The sequence below is a fragment of the Anopheles maculipalpis genome, chromosome 3RL (assembly GCF_943734695.1).
Source record: "Anopheles maculipalpis chromosome 3RL, idAnoMacuDA_375_x, whole genome shotgun sequence".
Taxonomy (NCBI): Eukaryota; Metazoa; Arthropoda; class Insecta; order Diptera; family Culicidae; genus Anopheles; species Anopheles maculipalpis.
The window spans coordinates 69,187,192-69,210,760 of NC_064872.1; the positions used below are offsets into that span (position 1 = coordinate 69,187,192).

The following is a 23,569-nucleotide window of genomic DNA, read 5'->3' on the forward strand; positions in this document are numbered from 1 at the left end:
TATGTATTTACTAGACAAGACCCGGTAGAACCTACCTTTGTACCCGAAACTCCAGTGTGCCCTCAAACTCCGAGACGCATACACACTCAGGGATGCAAACTTTGAGATGCATGGAAACTTTTAACACTCACACCTTACACCTTTTCATTTCATTGGCAGCCTGATCGTATTTCTAATAACTAAAGATAGCAATGTTTAACATTCTCCTTGGTTATCATCATTATCTAATCGTGTTGCTACACAATTAAAATATATAATATTTTTTTGTTCATAAAGGACGGCCGGACGGATTGCTTAAAATATTAATATATAAAAATATATTTAAAATATCTAATTGAAATGATAGAAAAGGTTGAGTAAACCTTATTTCGTCATACAGGACTCTTAGCTGGTTTAGTTTGGAAATACCTTTGTTTTGATCGGTGCCATAGTCAATATTTTCATGTGCATTTTAAACTACGGTAAAGTTCCTGGATTTTGAACGCAATATATGTATCGCTGGTAGAAGTCTTCATTATTCCAGGAAAAAAAATATGCTTGATCAGTAATGCGTACTAAACAAGAAGAAAAGCAATTTATACCAAATGTGCAACTCTTGGGCGGTGTGCAATAATTTTAAACATACCTTATTTATAAGGGTAAAAATCCCGTAAATGTAACACAACTCCGAACGCCTCCAATGGACATTAAGTTTTGTGTTTGTTTGAAGCATTGCCATCTAGCGTGCATTTTGGGAAACTTTCGAACAGCCCGATGAAAAACTCATCGCAGTTGGCTAGCTGTCAAAGCGATGAGAGAAAAATTGTCAATTAGCCGTAATGGCGTGTCCGGTTGTGCTAATGTAAATGGGACGACGAAAACTCACGCTGATTTAGCTAGGCATTAAGTGCGGAAAAAAAGAGAGAACACCGTAGCGCAAATGATTTATCTTTCCGTGTGAAAATATTCGGTGGTAGAAGAATCTACTGTCTGGCACAGAGTTTGCACGTGCGCAAGGCGTCATAGCTAACATTAGCCCAAAAACGGCACGAGGAAAAGAAAACCCTCAAGACGCGCTACTGAAAATTGTGTTTTCACGCACTAGTTATTTGAAAAAGTGTATTTAGAGACGGCAGAACAATAGGTATTGTCAACGAGAAAGTGTCGCACGACGAGATCCGAATGGCTGATCGATGTAAGGGCGTAGAACCAGAACATATTGAAAGCATACCTACCGCTGGCATCATCATCCAACCCTGGCCGGGAAGAAGTGGCTTGCTGGCTGCGTGTGTTGATGATACCTAGCAGGAATGGTGTTTTTTCTTCTCTTCTCGCAATCAAGTACATTAATATTTCGTTTTTTTTAAAATAATTCCTCTTCTTTTAAAACACCCCGTAGACAAACCTCGCTTGGATATTACGGACGTGAAGAATCTTCCGAACGGGCAAATCACACAAATCGACTGCAATACTATACGGCTCGGAACATTAAAATATGAGGCGAATGAGAAGGTGAGGAGCGCGTACCGCATGTCGGTAGTCTGTTCCGCTGCTTAACATAAAATTTGTCTTCCTTTTTTCTCGCGGTGTAGGTTACGATTTCGTCCAAAGGGGTCCGCATTGTCGCACCGAATGTGAAGCGTCCGGCCGAGTTTGTTAGTTTGGATCTTCAAATGAACGAAATGAAAAAAGTGCTGACACATTTCTCCAAAGCACTGAACGTGATCTTCCTCTATACGAACAATTCGGGCGGTGCGTATGTGCGGAAACATCTCGAAATGGACATCAGCTCGGATAAACGTAAGATTTTTCTTTTTCGTTGGGCATTACCGGAGGAAAGAGGGGACAAAAAAAATCATACATGCGTGTGTATTTTCGCTTTTATTCCAGTTCCCTGCTTCCGACCGGAACTCGTATCGAACGATCCAACAAAGCGCATCACACTGCTGATGGACAGCATAAGTGAGGAAGCCAAGTCCATCATCAAGAACATCTTCCAAACGAACCTGCTGGAGGAGATCAATATTCGTGACGCGAAGGAGTTGCTGCTTCGCTGTTCCCCGAGCCGATCGCTGAACACGTCCAGTTCGAACGCAACGGCAGAAGCGAACGGTACGAACGATATGCTCGATGAGATGGAAATTCGCAAACTGTTAATCTATCCGCCCGGGAAGGGTGGCATTCCGATCAACACCGAAGACTATCTGTGTTTGGCGAAGGATCAGTACTTGAACGATATTATTATCGATTTCTATCTCAACTATCTGAAGCTGGAAGTGCTGGACAAGGAGGATCGGCAGCATGTGCACATTTTCAGTACATTTTTCTACAATCGGCTCACGACACTGACGACCCGCCAGCATCGAGCTCCGCCGGGCGAAGGGAAGGACGTGCGGTTGTCCGCTGCTCAGAAACGGCATGCGCGCGTTGCCAACTGGACGAAAAGGGATAACATATTCGAGAAAAAGTACATTATCATTCCAATCAACGAGCAGTCGCACTGGTTTCTGGCGATCATTTGCTTCCCCAACCTGGAATCCCCCGTAGCGATCGGTGGTGGCAGTGAAGGGACTGCTTCCGCTAACGTTTCGGGTGCAGGCAAATCGAAAGGTACAGCATCATCCCGTTCGAGGCGTGGTGGCGTACTCGAAGGTACGGCACTAACGATCGGTAGCACGACGATAACACCCGTTACACCGGGTAGGCGTGTTCCGTTGGAAATAGAACCGATCCATCTCGCCGATGAAGACATTTGCGAGCGGGACGAAGCGGACGGTGATGAAAGTGAGCTGGCAAGCAATGGCGATGACAGTGAGGAGGAATCGGCGGAAGATGTACGACAACCAATCAAGCAGTAAGTAGCTAATGTTAACGGATGCAACTGCCACCACGCATGTGGAAAATTGAACTTAACACGTCTGCATGTGCGCAACTGTAATTTCAATTAATGGGTTGATACACGGGAGATAATTTCGTTGACTGCTTTAGGGATTTTTTCTGTCATTAAGAGTTTTTGACAAAACACATTTTGTCAGATTCAAAACAAAACAATAGTTTTTCATTTATATGCATGCTCTAGAAGACATGAAAGATAAATAATATATTTTTTTTTGTTATTTGCCATTCAACCCGTGGGAAAAATCAACACCCCGTATTCCATTCGACAGACATTTGCCACCCCAAAATGAAATCGGAATTGTGCATGCTGAATTCCGATATTTAGACCGGGCTTTGTTCGGGATGGATGCCGAAACCGATCACGGTGTTTTCCCCCGTGTAATGACCGCTTCAACAGCGCTGGCTCGTTGATATTTTACAATGTGAAACTTTGCTTTCATTATTATTTATTTTAGTACGACGGCTCTACGCCGTATTGTCGAAATTATGCTTTTATTTAGCAGTTAATTGATGTTTTTTTTTTAAATCTTTTGATCGTTAGTAAGATCGGAGCTTTCGCTTTCGTTATCTTTTGGGTGCTATTTTTCGATTCAAGCGTTTTAATCGATTATCAAGCCAGGCTATTAATTTATTTTGCTATTATTTTACCGATTTCATCACCTTTTTTACCGATTTGTTTCCCGTATGTACAAATAAACTTTCGACAGTCCTTAACAATCAGTGAATTTTTTGAGTGAAACTTGGTAACGTTAACATAACGTAACGCTTTTAGAACTTACCGTTTGCAGTTATTAAATCTATATGTGTGCGTGCTTCTTTTTGTGCGGTTTCTTTTTCAGACCTTGTATATTAATATTCGATTCACTGCCGGGTGCATCGAGAAGCCGCGTGGTCGCCACACTGCGTGACTATCTGACGTGCGAGTATCGGGCAAAAATGCCCGATAAGGCGCCGAAACAGTTTAACAAACTCAACATGCCCGGACATTGCGTGAAGGTACCGCAGCAAGACAATTACACCGACTGCGGACTGTATCTGTTGCAGTACGTCGAGCACTTTTTCCTTGTGAGTATTTCTATGCGCGAACGCGTTTTTAAGAACCGTTTTAATTATTTATTCCTTCCGTTTGCACTCTTGTACAATGTCTCCTTCACCAGAAACCCATTGTCGATTATCATCTACCGATTAAACATCTGCAAAAGTGGTTCGAAACGATCGTTGTGACAAAAAAGCGGGAGGATATTTGCAACTTGATCAAAGATCTAATCGAGAAACATGATCCCAGCGTCCTGCCACTGCCACCGATTGAGCTACCGACGCTGAATGGTATGCTCCATTCTGAATGCTCCGATATCTGCAATTCGATTGAGATTCAATTTCTCTCTCTCTCTCTCTCTCACTGTCTCTCACCCTAAAATAGGTAAATTAATATGCGACCCCTCCGAAAGTGCAAACGAACCCGAGTTTGAGGAAGAGGAAATGGAGGATGAGTTTGTGAGCGCATTCGACGTGACACCGGACGAAGACGATTTGGCACACTCCTTGGCGGGTACGGGCAGCCCAACCGAATCAAAGACCGAAACTAACAATACTACCAACACCTCCACCACCAACACCACCACCACCACCACCACCCTGAAGCCGGTTGGTTCGAAGAAAACCATTCACTTCAAGCGCATCGGTGGCCAGTCACTCATCAATCGATCAGCGAACAACAACAGCAGCTTGCTCGATGGCAGTACCAATACGGACAGCTCAACAAACGCGAACAGCAGCGGTAGCAACAATGGCAACAACGGTACGCTCAGCACAAAACGTCCTTTGGGTGGAAATAGTGGTAATAAGCAGCAACAGCAACACCAAGACAGTGTACGGCAAAAAATACCACGTCTTAACAGTGATGGCGGTAGCAAAGTAGCAACGTCGCAGCTATAGCAACAATCGGCAAGTCTTGCCCCGTTTTCGACTAGCCGCGATACGACGTGGAACAGGTGAATAAATTCCGCCCCGCGCTCACGGGTGTTCCTCTATACATTCGGAGTTTAGTCGCAGAAGAACCTTAGTAAAGCTGCAAAGTTTTCGAAGCAAGTTAGAAGAAGGAGAAAGAAAATTAAAGAAATTTGACACCAGATGGTATGGTGTCCGCTTCACACTACTTTACAAGTAATAGGAATTTTTCAAATTGAGCCTAATAAGTAATATGACTGTATGTTTCTAAGTTGGTTAATGTTTAATTTGTGGTCGAGAAAAATATGGCCCAAACAAGAAGAAGATCTTACCGTCAATATAATTACGACAGGCCTGTAAGTGTGTGCGGAGCCGTATACATGTGTTCCGCGTTACATTGACCTTGTCATGTATGAACCTGTTTTGGATTTTGTTGTGATCACCCCGTTCGTCGGGGCAGGTGTGTACGGGGAAGGACACAGCTTAGTTGTGTAAATTGCTGGCAGATGTCAGGTTAAATTTGAATGTAGTTTGAAGTTAGGTTATGTGTGTTGCAAAGTACACACGATCGAATAGAGCTTAATACATGGAATAACCCTGGATTTGAACTTGATCACGTAAGACTTTTTTTTTAATTTCAACTGCACATTTGTAGTAACAACAAGCAAGAAAAACACTAATACTACTTAATCTATGCAGCATGGTATGAAGTATACTGTAAAAACTAAGAGCTGTAATAAAATAAAATTAGCATAGTTAATAAAAAACAAAATTCATCTCACTTCGTAAACCTCTGTTGTGTTGGGAATGCGTTCAAAGCGAAATCCTCTTTCTTTCTATACATGGAATGATGAAGGTAACCATTAAGCGGTGTTTTTTTTTAGTGTTTATCGTCATTCCCCTTTTCTTGTGGCCTTGAAGTCGTTTCTCTTTTTTTGATTATTCCATGTATGAACGAAATGTAGATTATCTGACACGTTAACATGGAAGAACCTAGATCTGTAAATGAAGCTTTGGATATCATTTAAGTTATTTACTTTTCGAAAGCCCATAAGCAAGAACTGCCACCTTTTGTAACATTGTTTTAAAAAAGATATCCCATATAAGTGATGATACAGTGCTACATATGTATAATTTTAAATTTCTATTTGAACAGTCAACATTAAAAATCAACATAATGAAAGGCATAAAAAAAAATGAACGAAATAATAAACATTGATAAACATTATTTTTTCAATACTACTTCTCTTCATACATGGCATGTATGGATCGAATCATATATGGCATGTATGGAATAGGCAAATGGGAGCATCCGTAACCTCACTTTCATCAGGCAGCTCCGATCAAAAGTCATACATGGCATGTATACAGGTCAAAACAAAATGGATCAAGAAAGTAAAGCAGTGGGACACATTTTTCAAGCAAATGTCAGTGTCGCATGGAAAACGCACAGTGGGAATGCATTTCCTGGAGACGCTAATTTTGAATAGATTTTCCTTTTATTCTATGCTGCTTTTGAAGTGTTTTTCTTACTAGTGAATTATGTAAAAGCTCATATAAGAAATTGATAATTGTTATGCTTTAGACAAGCAAACAAAAAAAAAAAAAATGGAACCAAAAAGGCCCTCGGAAAGTTCTTCTCAGAATGAAACAAAGTAGTAATTTATTTCCATTTTCATTGAGTCTTGTAGAGCTTTGGGCAGCTAACAAACAACTAACATGGAGGAGAGTTTTTGGTCAGAAAATGTTGAAGATTTCAAACATACAAACCCGTCCCATCTGTAGCAATTAAAAGACAGTGAGCTCTACCGCTGCTTTCAGTAGTTCCCTGCCTTTTGATCGATTTCTATCCGTGGACATTATTTTACACAAACATGCCTTCTTCCAAACATATCACATTGCTTTCTCGGAATCACTGTTGGGAGCTTCTGGCTCAGCTGCTGGCTCCTCCGGTACCGAGTCCCCTACATCCGGTTCCTGCTCGGTTGCGGCTGGTTCCGGTTCATCGTCTGCTTCATCCGGATCAACCTCATCGTACTGTTCTTGATCGGCAGTGTTATCCGCATCCGCTTCCAGCAGTTTCTTTTTGTGCAGTAAAATTTCTCGTATCATATCTGAAACGGTTCAAGGGTAGTAGACGCTAGAGCGCTAGAAACATAACAAAACAGGCAGAAATCTTAAAACGCGTACCCTCTAGCAAATCGTTCGCATCGATCCATTGGCCTATTTCGTGCGCAACCTCCTTCGCTAGCCATGGTGTTATCTGCCGCTCAAACTCGGCCCGATCCTTCTCCGTCTCGATCTTGTCGACGGCAGCCATCACTTCCGGTACGATCTCGTCTAGCCGGCCCTGCAACAGCTTGGCCGCAGTGATGCGCTCCTGCATCTCGCGGTCGAGATCGCGCGCAATTTTGTCCTGCAGAAAGCGTCTATCCCGTTCGGCCTGACGCTTCTGCTCTTCCTGCTCGAGACGTCTCAGCTCGGCCAGCTCAGCCTCGCGCAATGCTAGTATCTTCTGCTGCTGTTGCTTCATCTCGGCGATTTCTTCCTCGTGCAGCACCTCGACGAGTGCTTGCTCCAGTGTTCGGCTAACGAGTACCTCGATGATCGGTTGCACCTCGATGTCGAAATCGAACAGTTCGCCGTCCAAAATTTCGGTGGATGCATCGCAACCGGTCTTGGCTGGTACGTACGGTGGCGATGGTGGCCGATGCAGAAATAGATCCGTCTGACAACCGGCATCTAGCTCCGGAGGATGCAGGAAGAGCTGGAAGAAATGGGAGAAAGGGAGCGAGGGCATATTATGGAGGACTTTTTTAAAGGATCCGATGATGGAGCTATTACCTCCTCAAGATATTTCTCCGTCTGGACCGTCTCATGCCGTCGTCCACGGACTGGTGGTGGCGTTCCGATGACTCCCCGTTGGTTGCGGGAAACGTACTTCTTCCGGAGCATTTGTCGCCTTCGAGCTTCGGCTTCCTTCTGGGAACCGTCGCCATCGCCCTGGGAAGAATCGGGGGAAAAAACGGTTAAGATGAGCGGTCAGATTTTGGAGGAAAAAAAATACACACACAAACAGATATACACAGATATGAAACACTTTGCAGAGAAAGGAAAGCAGTAATGGGTATGGAAATAAATGGATGATGAAAAGGAAGTCAATCAAAAGGGAAAAGTAATTAAAATGTGAAAGAATTGGAAAGCTGGTCTTAATTCAGAATTTGTACAGATTCTCATAAGAAAAGTGTTTTGTACTGAAAGTACTAAAAGAGTACTACTCACAGTAGTAAACATATTTTTAAGATATGTTGTGCTAGGAGAAAAGGTAAAGGTTATTTACACAGGATTGTTTTAAAGATAAATATTTTAAAGGAATAAAGTAAACTCTCGTACTAAAAGAAACCAAAGAGAAATAAATCAAATTTAAATAAAGAAAAGAAAGAGAAATTATAAAACTCAAATGTAAGAAAGATGGCGCGAAAACTTCGAAAAAGACAATCGAATAGAATGAGAGCAAAAGAATAGTCAAAAAAGCAGCAGCAGTAGTGGAAGAAGCAGGCTAACTCTTGTATCAGGCGGTTAAGGCGGTTGTATCGTTTGTATCATTTGGTAGAGGTTCGAAAGCCGAAGCAAATTGTACAAATAAAAGGGGCAACAATGTATGAACTTTTTTCTTACACACTGTACACTAAGTTTTTGTTAAAATATTCTTAAAAGTGAGCATGTGTTGCTATAGTAGAATGCACAAAAGCCTAAGGACAGATGAAAGTAATGGAGGAAACTTGCGAGATGCGAATTCGCGATCGTGTCCCACCGATCAAACTCACCTTTCCTGATAGAAGACCAGCGTAACCGAAATATGGATTCCACCGGGGCATGTTAGGGGAGTTGTTAACATGTCCCTGTGTGTGTGTGTTTTTTTGGTACAATTATTAAGGAGAGAAACCGAGATAAAATAAAAATCCAAAGGAAAAATGAATGGAACAGAATTTTTACCAAGAAAACAAGGCAAAGAACAAGGATAACAATTTTGATGTAATGAGACGACAAAAACATAAGGAAAAGGAGAACGAGAGAGAGAGAGAGAAAGAGGAAGAAAGACAGAAAGAAGGGAGCAATTTTAGCAAGGATAGTTAGGAACATTTCAGATACTACGTCTACGTTTGAAAGCTTTACTTGGTGTTAGATTTCGTTCTCAAGAAAACGGAAAACACTTGAATGCTTTTGTGGATGGGGGGAAAAAAAGGGACCAAACGTAATATAAAGCTGAAAGTTTGAATTTTCATGTTCCAGAACTTACCACTTGCAGATTGCTCGTTGAGGTATAATTACTGCCCCGGACGACTCGTCGATCGTGCATCACATTCTGATAGGAGCCATGCTGCGGTTGCTGCTGCTGCTGCTGCTGTTGGTCTCTGTGGGTTGAAAGAGAAAAGCACAAACAAAGTTATGAAAATGATTACATATTTTTTACCTTCCCCCATTCCACCACTGGCACAACACGGTACGGTAGGAGGGAATTTCCCTTTAGGCTTCAATATATTACCCAAACGATAACGCATCACGACAGGCGAACGCGCCTACGCAAAACATACACTTGAAAGGTGAATGCTCTCACTCTCGGGTCGTCGTAGTACCACTACCCTTCTTATATACTGGCCAATGGTCAATTAGCTTTTCAAGCGCACAACAAGACGAAGAAGAGGCAAAACTGAAATCCATTTCGACAGTCACAATCACAGAGGCCGAGGCTTTCTTATTAAGAGCGAGAGAAAGTGCTTCAGAACAGGTGCGTTCGATTCATTTACATATAACCGCAACGGTTAACCAGCCGTGGTTGGGGCTTTTTCAGCAAGGTACATGTATGGTACATAGACACGCGAAAGCGTCTTGGTGTTGACGGGGTTAGAAAACTTGAGTGAGTGTTTGTTTGTTCCTTTCCTTTTTTTTGGTTAAGTCATCCGGTTCAAAGTTCCAATCGATAAAATGGAGTATGATTGTTCGTCAGAGTATAATTAAATAATACGCATAAAGCGTATGAAAGGCGAATGAAAGGGTCTAGAACCTTCACAGAGCTGTCGGTCTTCACACACCAGGGCTGGGGTACAAATCCCATTCGGACAGTAGCGAGGACTACGACTACGACTAGGACTATTCAACTACGTGTTACCAACGAGTTTAAAAAGCCATTCGATAATGCCGGCGTAAACCTAGAAGGTCTTTAAGCCACGAAGCAGAAGAAAAAGAAGTATGAAAAGTTGGAAAAATAAACATACTTGATACAAGATATTAAATTTAAAATAAACAATGATAAAGCGCTGAAAATTGTTTGGAAGAAAATGGGTCTGAAAATTAGAGCTTTATACCACCAAACTACATCGTCATAGAGGGTTTCAATCTATGTGTGTCCATAGTAGAATCACTTAAGGGAATGTTTCAAATAGATAGTGGGATATAGCAAGCTCGTTGCGGAACTTTGCCATCATGTAATGGAAGTTTGCGTTAACTTAGGGGAAATTTGCATCGTGACTGTTGAGTTTTGTAATCAGCTTTGGTACAATTTTTTCAAATGTTTATCCGTTAAACTCATTTGAATGAAAATGATAGGGCGTACTGATGTAAATCAACTGTTGGATGATATTTTCTACATTCCCATTTTAATATACGACCTTCAAACGTTCACCAGAAGTTCCAGAGTTCAATAGTCGAGTTTGAAATGTCCCATAATTGAATGCAATATTCCACTATATGATTGCAACGCTCCACAAGTAGCTTGAAATATTCTACAACCCATTGAAAAAATTTATTCAAAATGGTTCAAAAGTTCCATTATATAAATCGCAACCCTGTAAAGAGAAACCACTGTAATTAAATGTGAGTGTTCCTTTGAGATTACTTCTACACACTCAGCCTTAAATCAAGTAATTAGTAAACGCGTTCAGATTTCCCTGGCAAAGTACCTAGGCAAGCATGTAATTACTACACCACAACAACTGTGAATAAAAACAAAACGATCTTAATTGTGACCCGTTTGTGGTACATATTTTCTGCACAACAGTCACTTGTCGAAGGGAAGTCAGAATTCGCTCTTAATTACAATACTCTATTAGTCAACAAACGATTCATGTTTAGTAGCAAAAAACTAATCCCGCGAACTGACGTTATAGGTTCCCAGAGACGCTAATGCGTATCGGCTGTCACAAATGTCACCCTCAATCAGTTAAACGAGCACGGGCTGTGTAGCAAAAGCTTAATGACCATTAGGCCCTCGGTCATAGATATTTGCCCCGAAAATCCGACCCGATTGAACCCTGTCAGCCGCCAGAACTGACCTACTAAAACCATCAAACGATTTATCTTGCACTACAGCAGACAAAACGTTGGTGCGGTGCTTCCAACGTTGGCTCACAGGTAGCAGAGTTCCGCATACGGATTGCGTTTACCAGCTGTGGACCGAGCAGTCGGGAGTCGTTACTGGTGTGTTGCATGCAGCTCGGTTAGCTTAGTTTGAAGCTAGATAGAAACGCTAACGAAGAAACGCCATCCCGTTTATCACCGAACAGAACTGCTGACCCAGAAATAGAGACGGTTCGTTTGGTAGTTTGAACAAGCCTTCTCAACTCGCCCCGGGAGTTTGTAAACTACTGGCGAAAGTTTATCGTTGTCATTATTGTATCTTACGGGAAGATCTTCAATCATGGTACGAAACCGTAAAGCACACAACCGGCAAGCCTCGAACGAAAGTTTGCACCATAAATGTGTTGAATGGAGTGGCTTACCAGGCGCCTCCATTCGGGGGTGGTTTTTGAGTTGAGCGAAATAAATCGATGTAGACAATCACCGGGACAGAACCGAGGGGAGTTTGCCACTACCACGGGAGATTAATTATTGAAATCTAATCCACACTATCGATTGGAGTGTTCCGATCAGACCTAAAAGGTGACCTATATCGAGCAGGGATACTCTTTAGCGATCGTGCGTACATCGTTCCTTGCGGGTTTGGAAGGTTATGGCGCTAGGTGTACTTTCTTGCCCAGCTCTAACTAACTAACTTGAAGGTCGTCTTTTTATATCCGGTGTGTGTTTGTGTGTGTGTGTGTGTGAAGTAATCGATGGATTGAATTTGAATAATTTACCGTTTAAGTATGGAGAGAACGGAAATTGAATCCCCGAGAAGTTGGAGCATAATGTCCAGAAAGCAAAACAAGGAGCGTCCTTGAAGTGGAAGTTAGCTAAATAATACCTTGAAGGAATACTAGATTTAATCCGCCAAACAGTCCTGAATGGGATGTAATATCGGCTTTGTCTGGTGGAACAACAGCGTCCATTTTTTTAGCAAAATAATTGAAATAGACTAGTTTTTGTTTACTGCAATCACTCAAAATATTGAACCAAAAAAAAAAAGGAGGCTCTTTAAATTCTACAACTGCAATAATGCTGTATGGCACAAGAAACAAGTCAAGCTGTCACGCCATACGACGGAGACCTCAATTCTGCTAGCACGAGGTGCTTTGGGTGAAGCATTTTAAAGGTGGAATAAAAATTTTATGCAAATTTTTAAATAACTTCTCACCACCAATATGCTTTCTCACGCTTTCCTCGTCCATTTTCTCTCAGCTTTAGCGAGTGAAAAAGTGGTCAGTTCCGGAGCGTGGACCTGGACGAGTGACACCACCGAAAGCAAAGCAGAAATTGCAGCACTGTTGGGGATTAAAAAACACGCATACAAACAGCCCTGCTTAAAGCGTTTTTTTTGTTGTTGGCTATTCTACGGCACGCTGAGGTGAGCGCAGTGAAACGAAAGTTGTTAGCCCTTACATCATTAACGATTCACAAGCACTTTGAACGGTGGTGCCGGTGTTAACCTTGACAGAAAAGCCAAGCCAAGGAATATGTTTTACAACGCCACTTTACCTTGCCGGGCGACCGGTGTACTGTGGGCCGGATCGTTGCTGTTGGCCGTGCGCGATCGATTGCAGTTCCGTCGCAGCTACCTTCCGCACAACGTCAGCCTCGCCTGCGCCCACGTGCGATATCCTTGGCGCTAGCGGTGCTTTCCCGTAATGATGGCTACCGTGCTTGCAGACGTACTCGCCCGGATGGTTGTGGTTCGGATGATTGATGTCGTTGTTGTTATTATTGGTGAGGCTGGGTGCGGTCAGAATCCTTGGCCGGCTCTCGAACGCATACAGACGCCGTTGGCTGGAACCGGGCAGTAGCAGGGGCAGCTCTTTCGTTGGCTGCAGGAACACACCTTTCGGGACGGTTGTGATGAACAGGGGACGCTTCCTAACGTTTACCTCCTGCGTGCTGCCCTGGAAGGTTAAACCATTGCGGGGGAATTGGTGAACACTTTGGATGACATTCTTATTCAACGCTCGGAGCGCGCTATCACGTTTGGATGATCTACAGTGATCCCACCGCAATTAACCGCATGCAAAAAAGGGACTCTCACACGTTTGCTCTATCCGGTCAGTAGGTCAGTATTGTTTAGGACCTTTTTAAAAAATAAAACTTCAACAACAGTGCACCGCTTTCCTTGAAATCGTGTACACGTAAAGTACCCGTTAGGCAGGGCCAACCGAACGAATAGGTCGACAAAATATCGACTTCCTGTTTGCGTAATAACAACGTCCACTACGCCCCAAACCATTAGTTCCGATGGTTGAGGTGATAAGTTTGAATATTTGTTTCACCACCTGCACTCTCTCTCTCTCTCTCGATTTCTCTCTATGTCTCATTCTCTCCCGCGCTTACACTTTCCCTGAAAATAAAAGCTCATAAAGTTGTGGACAAGTCCTTGAAAAACGGGACAAAAGCGTGTGAGAATGAAGAGGACAAGGCACACTGCTAATAGCGCCAAAGTGTCGTTCACCAGGAACGGTAGCGGATGGATGATGAAGCAATGATCCAATCGCTTCACTCGAGGCTATCCCTCCGGCATGACGTGGTCAATTTGAGGCCCCCTAAACGAATCGCTTTGGCAATAAACATTCGACAGATAACCTACATTTTTGGACGATCGCTTCGAGGAATCGTGCTGTAGCTTCCTCAGCTTGGCGTCCAGCTCACGGCTAAACTCATGCTGCCGGGTACCGGTCCGTTCCGTCTTTTCGATCTCGATCGCACCGGGCCCGTACTTTGGCTGCAGTAATTTCGCAGGATCACCACGATCGTGCCCGGTATTGGCGTGAACGCTGCTAGTATCCTTGTTCCGGTTATTATTCCGACTGAGTTGTGTCTCAATTTCGTGCAGCAGTTTGTAGTCCGGATGCAGGCTGACGATGTGCTGACCCTCGATCACTTCCCGTTGCTCGCGACCGTGACGCAGCGGGCGTACGATCGCGTTCGGCTTACCGAGACTGCTCGCACGGTACGAATGGTGATCGCTCGAGACGACCGCAAATGCGGGACTCTCCAGCTCCAGTAGTTCCTGCTGTTCCGGCTGGTGACGGGCAGATAGTGTCGGCATCTTTTAATGGACGGTTCAGGTTCGTTTGGAGGTTTTTTTTCTTTTGTTGTTTTTGGTCAAGAGTTAGGAACCTGATTACTACTGTACTACTGGTACTCAATTAGCATGCTTACTCCCGAGCAGCATAATTTATAAAGGGGTGGAATCCCGCGAGGATGAATAATTTAACCCTCGGTGAATCGTTGAGCAGCACTGGTCTGTTTCATTATTTAGGGAGCGCGAAAAAACTTGACTCGAACGGCACCAAGGTAAGGTTAATTGCACGAAAATTATTCTATCCTTCCATGCTCAGGAAACACATACACAAACACACAACGAAGAATGCTCACGGGAGTGACCTATATTTAGTTCCTTTTGGAGCAAATTAACTTAACCCCACAGAGCGCGTGGTAGTGAGTCCTCCTCCGCGAAGTAAATAATTTATCACTCCAAAAACCGAAAGAAAAAATCTAACAAACTAAGCGTTTTCTGCCGTTCAGGAATCACTCATGTTCGACCGGTTGCGACTACACTTCACTTCAGTAGCGCTTTTACTACACAGCCATTACTGGTGAACCTTTTGCACTCATAGTGTCCTAATGAGGGGAGTCCTGCTGGAGTGCACACGTAACACGAAGCACCAAACAACCGCACTGGCCAACGATTCGAGTACGAATGACCAACGCGAAGAGAGTGAAACTCCTGTTCGCTCCGGTCCTGGCTATGTGGTCAGCTCGTAGGAATGTGTACATAGCAAACGTTCTGGCAAATGGCGTGCTACCACCTATACCTACCAGTTATCCTGGCTAGGCAGCGGCTAGCCAGGATCGATGGGGATTTTTACTTCCATTCTACGCTTTCGCTTTCCATCGCAGGCACTTCCCATGGAGCGCTTGGCGCTTGGCGAAGGATTTAACACCAGAAAAAAAACGGAAGGGGTGGTAGATGAAGAAGCTAAAGTCCATTAGAGTTCCACGAAGCCGAGCAATGGCCCCACATACATTCCGTCGTGTGTCGTTGTGTTCGCTTCTTCCTCTCGATGGCAAGTTCGCGTGAGTACGAGCTGACGGACCGCAACGATAAACCGATCGCGGCTACGTGTGTGTGTGTGTCCACGGACCGGCGTTTTCTAGCGGTCAACGAATGTTTATGTTCGGATGTGGTTGCCCACTATGTAATTTGGCACCTTACTGTCCCCCCGATCAATTTTGGGTGAGGTTTTTGTGCAGGAATTTCATCCCATAGAACCGAAACAAATGCACAAGAATAGTAGATTTTTGGGAAAAAGCGATTTATGTAATAATCTGTGATGTGGAATGTAATGTCTGGAACTAAATCAAATTATTAGCCACTATCCTTTGCTCACTTGGAAAGCTCAACTCCACTCAGTGAATGATCGTGCATTTTTTAGATTAATTAAAGAACACAGCGAGCAAGCAGTTAATGCAATGTAATAGGCACTATTCACGAAGTTCCACTAAAATCGTTAAGACGTACGGCAAAACGAACCTCTGGTAGGAATTCCCCAAAAAAGGATGTCCAACAAACACAGTCCGTGGACAAGAGAAAACGGAAATAAGTCGACGCGAAAGTGTATATTGGTCCCGGGAGTGTGTATATCTGAAAGAATTATAAATTCGTCGCGCCGGTCGACGGCGACAGTTGTCGATGGACACGCAAGCTCGTGTTTGTTCGTGAGTCCTAACTCCATGGGGCGTAGAGCAGTTTCTTTCCATTTCATCTCCTCCGACAGGAGGAAAGGATTAGCATTTAATGGAAGTTAGTTGTTTGAGTAAGAGTACGCGCTTGATGATTGATTAAATGAAGCAAACATTTTACGCCGTCCAGGATCGCGCCCATTTTATATGACATTCAAGTTCATGGTCAACGGGAAACGCTGCACTCCCCCTGAGGAAGAGCAAGTGTCAACAGCCAACAGTTAATTTATTTCTAACCAACCGTACACTCTTAAGTGGTGCGCGAAGATTCGGCAAATCCGATAAAAAAAACTCTTTCTGGACGGGATATTGCTCGATTGCGTTTGGAACGCTTTCGGTTGTCTCACGACAGGATATCATTAATTTCAAGGTTAGACACGGCCAGTACCAGGTCCGTGTGGGGTCGTTTAACTGGCCCGGGCTGGAAATGTTTAAGATGACCGCAAATGACCGCTGACTGGCAAACGTGAAGGAGCGAATGATTCATCCTGGCGTACCAGGATCGGAAGAGACGTCTTTTTCTTTGGAAGGACCGTTGGGTCCGCCTATCGATAATGAGACGGCGAACGAGAATGATTTTGCTGTTGCCGGTCCCCACGGGGAAAGTTCTTTGAACTCGAAAAAGTCTCCGGCTCAGCAATGGACGCTGGTGGAATAAACCCTTGACCTTCAAGGGACACGTTGGCGTTAGGCGAACTTTGGGCGAAGTTGTTGCTGTATCATGTAATGTTTGGTTGAGCGTGATGGAGTGATGTTATTTATATCACCGGTTTCATCGTTGTGAACACCTTCTTGTAAGCCTTTTGCTGCTGAAAAGTTCACTCTCCATAGAATTATAACTTGGCGTTTTGTGCGTTGATTGATGTTTTGTGTTGTTCAAAAAGATTTTAATCAAATCGAGAAAGAAACATTCTTTCATAAAGCTGACCATTATACCACCATCTTAAGTCGTGTAAAAGCAATTCCTATCAAAACTGCGAAAAAACCACACAGGAGACTGTGATCGAATGCAACCGGATGTCGACCATTGCCGAACCACACACCACCGAGCGACGGCGCTCTAACCTCGTGCAGCCACAATTTGTGGCCGACCTGTGCATGTGGGGCAACTTTTCAGGGGCATCAGACATGCAGCAACTCAATCCGCGTGTTTGCTTTACAAATGTTGCCCTTCCGGTAAGGGTCTGGTGAATGAATGTCTGGTTGGTGACATTTTTCAACGGACAGAAATAGGTGAGCCGTAAATTTTCGCTCGAGTAAACTTGTGTTCCGGGAAGAAACAGAAACGTCTCGAAGGTTATGCGAAGGATTGGTTGCAATTCGGTTTTCTGTTGCAAAGCCTCGTAAAAGGTTACATTCTAATGACTATTGCAACGAACCAAAAAAGAAACTCGCAAGGAATGTTGTTGTTTGGGTGACATTTTCGCTACGGAATTGTTGGTTATTTCCTGCATTTTGTTCTATTGTTGGGTTGAAGCTATTTCAGGAAGGATGTTTTGTTATACATGTCCTTAAAGTAGCTGCTCGCTACCACCATGACATGAATGTGTCCCAACGATGATTAGTTGGTTGGAGAATGAAATCGATGGATCGGGTGTGTTTCTGTACTGTATGCAGGCACCTCCTAGTGGAGAAGAAGAAAATGTCAAAAGCTACGCAACAAAACATTGACCGTAGATCGAAGATGTACGGAGCGGCCTATACGCGTAGGGCTCTCCCTTTCCGTAGGGTCATTGTACGCATTTAATTTATTCCTTTTTTTATTGGTGTACCGCAATTAGTTTGGGTAATTTTTGTTCGCAGTGAATTATTGACTAGAATTGGTTTTGGTATGGTATGGGACGTTAAGCATCGGATTGTTGCTAAGTTATGTAGCGAAAGGATTGACATTCGTTGGAAAAAATCAAGAATTAACTTTGATAGGCTTATAGCACTAATGTAATGTGCTGTTCTGACACACCAAGAATCGTGTGTTGGAATTTAAATGTAAAGACAACGTTAAATTGCTTTTTAGGCCGTGATTTTATTCCTTTCGATAGGCAAACGTAGTCTCCGAGACTCAAAGTCTCTACAAAAAAAAAAAACGAAAAAAATACTCCTTTTATATTTCATGAGGGACGGCCTGGCCGTATTGCTTTATATTACTCCTCATACCTCTCGGTTATTTGATTCCATGAAATGAAACCCACCTGTATCGGCCTTTTTGATAAATAAGGGCTCGATGACTTGTATCCATTGATATAGTACAAATATTTAATTACTTGTGACAATCTGAGACATGGAAAGTGATTTAAAAAATTATGAAAATCTTCTTAGATGTGGCTTTTTGTGCCTCATGCGAAGAGATTAGAAGATTAGATTAGATAGCCTCATTAGTTTATTTATAGCATGCAAAATGCGATTACCGAAGTCCACCCGGATAGATAAAATATAAACCCGGATTTAGATAAAATAAGGACGTTGATACGGGCATCTTGGCGAAGTGCGCATTCCTTGCGCCATTCCTAGATGCTAGAATTCTTAGACCCAGATTCCCCTAGATGCTTGATCTAGATGAAAGAATTCGCTATTCCTAGATGAAATTATCAATGCCATGAAACAGATGAAATTATACAAGTCTGCTGACAGCCAAGGGCTTCAAAAGAGGGGTCCAGAAAGGCCTGCCGCCATGAGAAATTATGCCTACTATGGGCTCCAAAAACTTCTGTGATCCAGAAGACTACAGTAACACACGAAGTGAAGGATAATTCGCTCACTTTTACGTCCGATAGTCCTCCAGGTGTAGTAATCCTTTACTTATGCTAGCGGAGGAAATCAATGTGAAGGACGCGTCGCCATTTTCTATCTTAGGGTGCTAAGGACTACCATTGACAGTTTGTGCGAGCATCTAAAGAAGGCAACAACCAGTTGAGATGTTTCGAGGTGCAGAAATCCTGACGGTAATCAAAGCCGAAGTGGTACGATTAATTGACACGAGGACCAGAGGGGTACAGGGAGCTCTTGTGCTGGATCAGATGTTCCAGATGTGGATAGAGGATTGCAACCTTAGACCGAGTTTCTTGGAAACGGATTGCGACGACCTGTGACACTATCTTCATGACCCTGAACAGACCAAGAAGAAGATGAGTAACATCGGTGTCTTGGTGGACTGACTATTAAAACAAGGGTTAAGTGAAGTCAAAGGTATCAGAAAAAAACACGACATGACCCCAGAACTGCGATTCAAACCAGATTTAAACACAAAATTTGGAGGTTATAGATATTTTTGAAATTCTTTTGACATTTTAACATGAAATCAAAACTAATCTTGTTTAAATGAAAGGATATCATCAGTGAGAAGGACTTACCCTTTCCGATCGTTGCTCATTCGCATCAGTCTTTTGTTGTTGTAGATGGCACGTGGTGCGCTGATCCACGTGTAAATATTGCGCGGCTGTGGTTGTTGCTGCTGTGGCTGCGTCTGAGTCCGCGAGTTTTTACTCCATTTGGTGTCCTGCTTTGATCTATTCATTGCTCCACCATGATGGTGGTGTGGATGATGCTCGGGAAAGTTTGGTTCAATCAGCTGGGTCACTTCCTGCTTACCGATACCACTCGGTGGGCCGCACTTTTTCTGCGCCACTAGGGGCGCCGGACACGTTGGCATGGTCACGTTTCTTTTCACTGGTTTCTTTGCAAACTCTCACAGCTTGGACACAAAAGGGGACACAAAAGTTTCGCTTCAAACGACCGCACAAGAAACGGCACGCATATGACTCAACCCGCACCAAAAAAGCTTACAGTTTGCGCTTCCTATGTTGTACGGCCAGGGTCAAACTCACTATCGAAACGAAAAACGAAACAGGAAGGTCCAAAAAAAGAATGCACAACACACATTACTGAGGTAAATGGTTCAACTCATCGCACCGCGCGAAACGAAGCAGGCCGTCTTAGGTGACGGAACAAATGCACCATTTTCCATGCGCTTCGCAAAAACACAACGATTAGAACTATATGCACGAGCAGCATGCCCTTTCGCGATTACGGTGGGAAGGCTTTTGGGGAGGGGCTTGGTGGATGGGTGGTTGCAATAAATAATTGTTACACTTGAAAACTATGCAGAATGTCGTGTGGAGCGCATGCAAATGATTTGTGGGGCTTGTGTTTAACACGAAAATGAACACATCAAACCTCCATTTGGGACTTTTTTTTCTTCTTCCCCGACAAAGTACCTGAACCAGAATCTGCACCACTTCACGACAAATTTCACTCAATTTTGACACACTTTTAAAGGTGATCTTTGATCACAGCTTCGCTTGGTAGTTTCTTAATTAATTGAAGCACAAAACAATTCGAAACAACTTTAGCGGAATCTGCCCAGTAAAGAATGCGTTCGCTTACTGTGATGGGTACGCGGATTTGTGGCTCTTTTCGATATCGATGTGTTGTTGTTTGTAAACTGTTTATGCTTCCTTTGATCAACAACCCATAGCAACAGCAGTAGCAGCAGCACCAGTACGGTATTGTGTGAAGTTGTGTTTTTTTATTCGCATGTGTTGGTGACAAAGGGTTTATGTTGTGTTGCGAAGGGTGTTGTTTGGTGTTTCGCGCCATTTTCTACGAAGGCAAAGCGTACTATAGCAGTCTATTTTTCGATTGATAAGTGTGATAAATCATTTAAGATCTTGTTTTGAGTTATAGCTTGTTTTCTATCTACTCGGAAACTTATGTGAAAGGGTAGAGAAGAGCTTTATTATTCGGAGTACTGACAGAAATTATTAAAAAGAGCAACACAAAGATCCTTTTAGCCTTTTTATGTGTTTTGATACGAGTATTTTCTATCATTTTCATGATTTCCTTCGTTTCCCCTTCATAGAGTATGCAATGCGGATTGCATACCACTCAAAACATGAACGGCACAAGCTAGAGGACACTGGAACGTTGTATCGTTTGACATGTAGGTGGCGCTAGCATCAAGCAGAGAGATTTTCGTTAAAATCGTTGCTCAATTGGGTTGATTTCTTTGAATTCAGATCCTGATAGGAAAAATCTGGGATGAAAAGTGTTTTCCACTTTCAGAAGATGTTTTTTTTTTGAAAATGTAGAGATTTTGTAGAGAAAATGTAGAGAAAATGTAGGGTACTAAACATTTATTTTTCTTCTGTTGAAAAATCGTTATTATTTTTCACCAACACTACTAGAACAAGGAAGGAACATGGTGAGCGAAGTATATTGTACAATTTAACTATGAGCTTTTCGCCCAGCACCAACTGAAATAAATCGTGATCATGAACGATTTTGTAGGGTAGATTTTATTTCATAATCAGAAATACGAACCTAATCATACATTCGATTTAGGCAGAAATCCCATGCTTGACACATTACCCCAGCTTGCACGGACACACATGAAGGGCACACCGTTTACACTTTCGCTAAGTGTACACACATTTCGTGCAGTTCGTGCCATCCTTAAGCCCAACTATCACAACTCGCCACCGCGGTGACCTTTTCCCCATTAACCTCCGCACCTTGGGTTCGGTGGGTCGGTTGCCACCGTTAACGACGTGTGATTTTTTAGATCAATCGTGAACTGCCTGTGCTCGGGCAGCACAAAACTGATCATGACTTTTGGGAGCGGAGCAAAAAAAAAAAACGCTCCACTTCCAAACAAAACAAAAAAACGATCATATTCATACTGTACAAACCCGGCAAAGTTGGCATACGTTGTGTTAGTTTTGGTGTACGAGTTCTGCCAGTCTGCAAGACAAACCAAATGGCGAAGAAGAAAAAAAAAGCACAAACAACATACAACACGGGTGCACGAAATCCAAATAAGAATTAAACATTGTCCGTTCGTCGCCTGCGTGCAGTACAGTAGCTCCAGCAGCTCCGGTTGGTGGTGAATATTAGGAACATTATGCTCTGCCTTCATCGAGCAACGGGGCGAAGGGAACGGGATGAAGGGAACACCGACGACGAGACACGAGAAACGAACGCCACGAACGACATAAAACACATGATATTGTAATTCGGTAGCAAGAAACAATTGCTACGATTATTTCCTTTCGGTGGGTCCTTTTGCACTTACACCGGGCTGCCACCGCCGACCCCAGTCAGCACGGTCCGCGTATTGATTGTTTTCGGTCATTTCGAAGCAGAGCGAGCGCGATCGTGGTGCAGAAAGTAGTCCGTATCGGGAAGGTAACGTATGCCCTCGCCAACTTGCTTCGGTGGGTTGGTGTACTTTGCTGGCAGTTGGTGTGATGACAATTCTGCGCCGCTTTGGTTTGTGAGTGTTGAGGTGAAATTACATCATGCAAGTTTTGATAAGTTTATTTCGAATTTGTTAAAATATTTAAAACAGTAAACGTTATAGAAAAGAAACACGGAATTAAAGAACAATAAAGGAACGAAACACTAAAGCAGATATTTATGAAGAATAAAGGTTAATGAAACCTCAAGAAAAATAAAACAAGCGAAAATGTTATAAAGAAACAAGAAGGAAAAGAAAATATAAGAGGAATAAAACGAAAATAACATAACATTCAATGAAGAAGCATACAAATCAACGGAAACAATACAAAAAAAGAAACCCTCGGAGCAAAAACACAAGACAAAAATGCTTCATTTATTAAATTACAAGAAAAAGTTTGAGCAAAACCCCAGCAGAACACTGTAAGATAGTCATCCATTTCCCATTATCAATAGACCACCATAAGAAAATAAGGATCGAACCGCATCGTACAGAAAGAAGACCATCGCATCGCAAAGCAAAAGACGATGAGTCCGAACGCACCAAAAATGTTTATTCGACTCTTGGTTGGCGGATGACAATTGCAAAACGGCACCCGGCTCGTTGTCGGTGGTCAGCACAATAAAGTGCAATCCAGCGCGCTCCCAATACGCTCACGGTTTCGTACGCGGGGTCCCCATCCTCGGCGGGGTCCACACGGTCAGGTCACGCAGTGCTATTTCGTGAACATTATCGCAACGCTGACCGCAGCCGGCACGGCAAGATAAATACCAGTAGCACATTTATAATAGTCGACAAGTATCCAAATATGAATACGATTGTCCGCCAGGCGTCCGTGTTGGATTCGTGTCGGCGGAGTATCGGAGGTCAAGGAGAAAGGACCGTCCGTCCACTAACTCTTCCGATCCGTAAACTCGGAAAGCGATGCACCCGCAGGAAAGGGGTAATGATGAAACGAAATGGGATCGATTCTGCTTTTGCAGCACTAATGCGTTAGGGGTCTCTTTGGTGGGGAAGGTTATGGGGCGCAGGTTGGGAAGAATGGGGGACTGAAAAAGACACGGAAAAGTTATGTCAAGGGAGACAAAACGAGGAGGCCTATAGGTTTGCAGTTTTTCGGTCACGACTTTCCATGAGCGGTTGGATGAGTTCCGGGTGCAGGATCAGCGGGGAGGGATTAAGTGTGCCGAGCGGTGAGGTCCAGTGAAGTAGAGCAAAGTTGATCAGGAGGAAGGCTGTGGCGCACAACTGACCAGTCTAATGTCAGAAGCACATTTGTTTATTTGTCTTTTTGTTTTTATGTTGGAGTAGGACATCGATGACTTCAAGTGAAGTACTGTGATC

The 23,569-nt window shown here is 43.3% G+C and overlaps 3 protein-coding genes across 4 annotated transcripts in view; 1 reads left to right on the plus strand and 2 right to left on the minus strand.

Moving 5' to 3' along the window:
* Positions 1-4,812, plus strand: part of LOC126563491 (uncharacterized) — a 9,329-nt gene extending 4,517 nt beyond the window's left edge. Inside the window, exons 4-9 of the mRNA XM_050220135.1 lie at positions 1,379-1,491; positions 1,572-1,779; positions 1,870-2,833; positions 3,717-3,942; positions 4,035-4,203; positions 4,298-4,812. Coding sequence (XP_050076092.1) covers positions 1,379-1,491; positions 1,572-1,779; positions 1,870-2,833; positions 3,717-3,942; positions 4,035-4,203; positions 4,298-4,812 — 2,195 coding nt within the window. The remainder of the gene's footprint in view (positions 1-1,378; positions 1,492-1,571; positions 1,780-1,869; positions 2,834-3,716; positions 3,943-4,034; positions 4,204-4,297) is intronic.
* Positions 1-23,569, minus strand: part of LOC126561499 (ubiquitin-protein ligase E3B) — a 480,330-nt gene that overhangs the window by 211,044 nt on the left and 245,717 nt on the right. The window lies entirely within an intron of this gene.
* Positions 6,718-14,296, minus strand: LOC126563599 (radial spoke head protein 3 homolog B). Its single transcript, XM_050220244.1, has 7 exons — positions 13,835-14,296; positions 12,739-13,139; positions 9,125-9,239; positions 8,652-8,726; positions 7,669-7,827; positions 7,015-7,591; positions 6,718-6,938 (listed from the first exon to the last, which is right to left on the minus strand). Exons 1-7 carry the CDS (start codon positions 14,294-14,296, stop codon positions 6,718-6,720), a joined length of 2,010 nt encoding a protein of 669 aa, XP_050076201.1.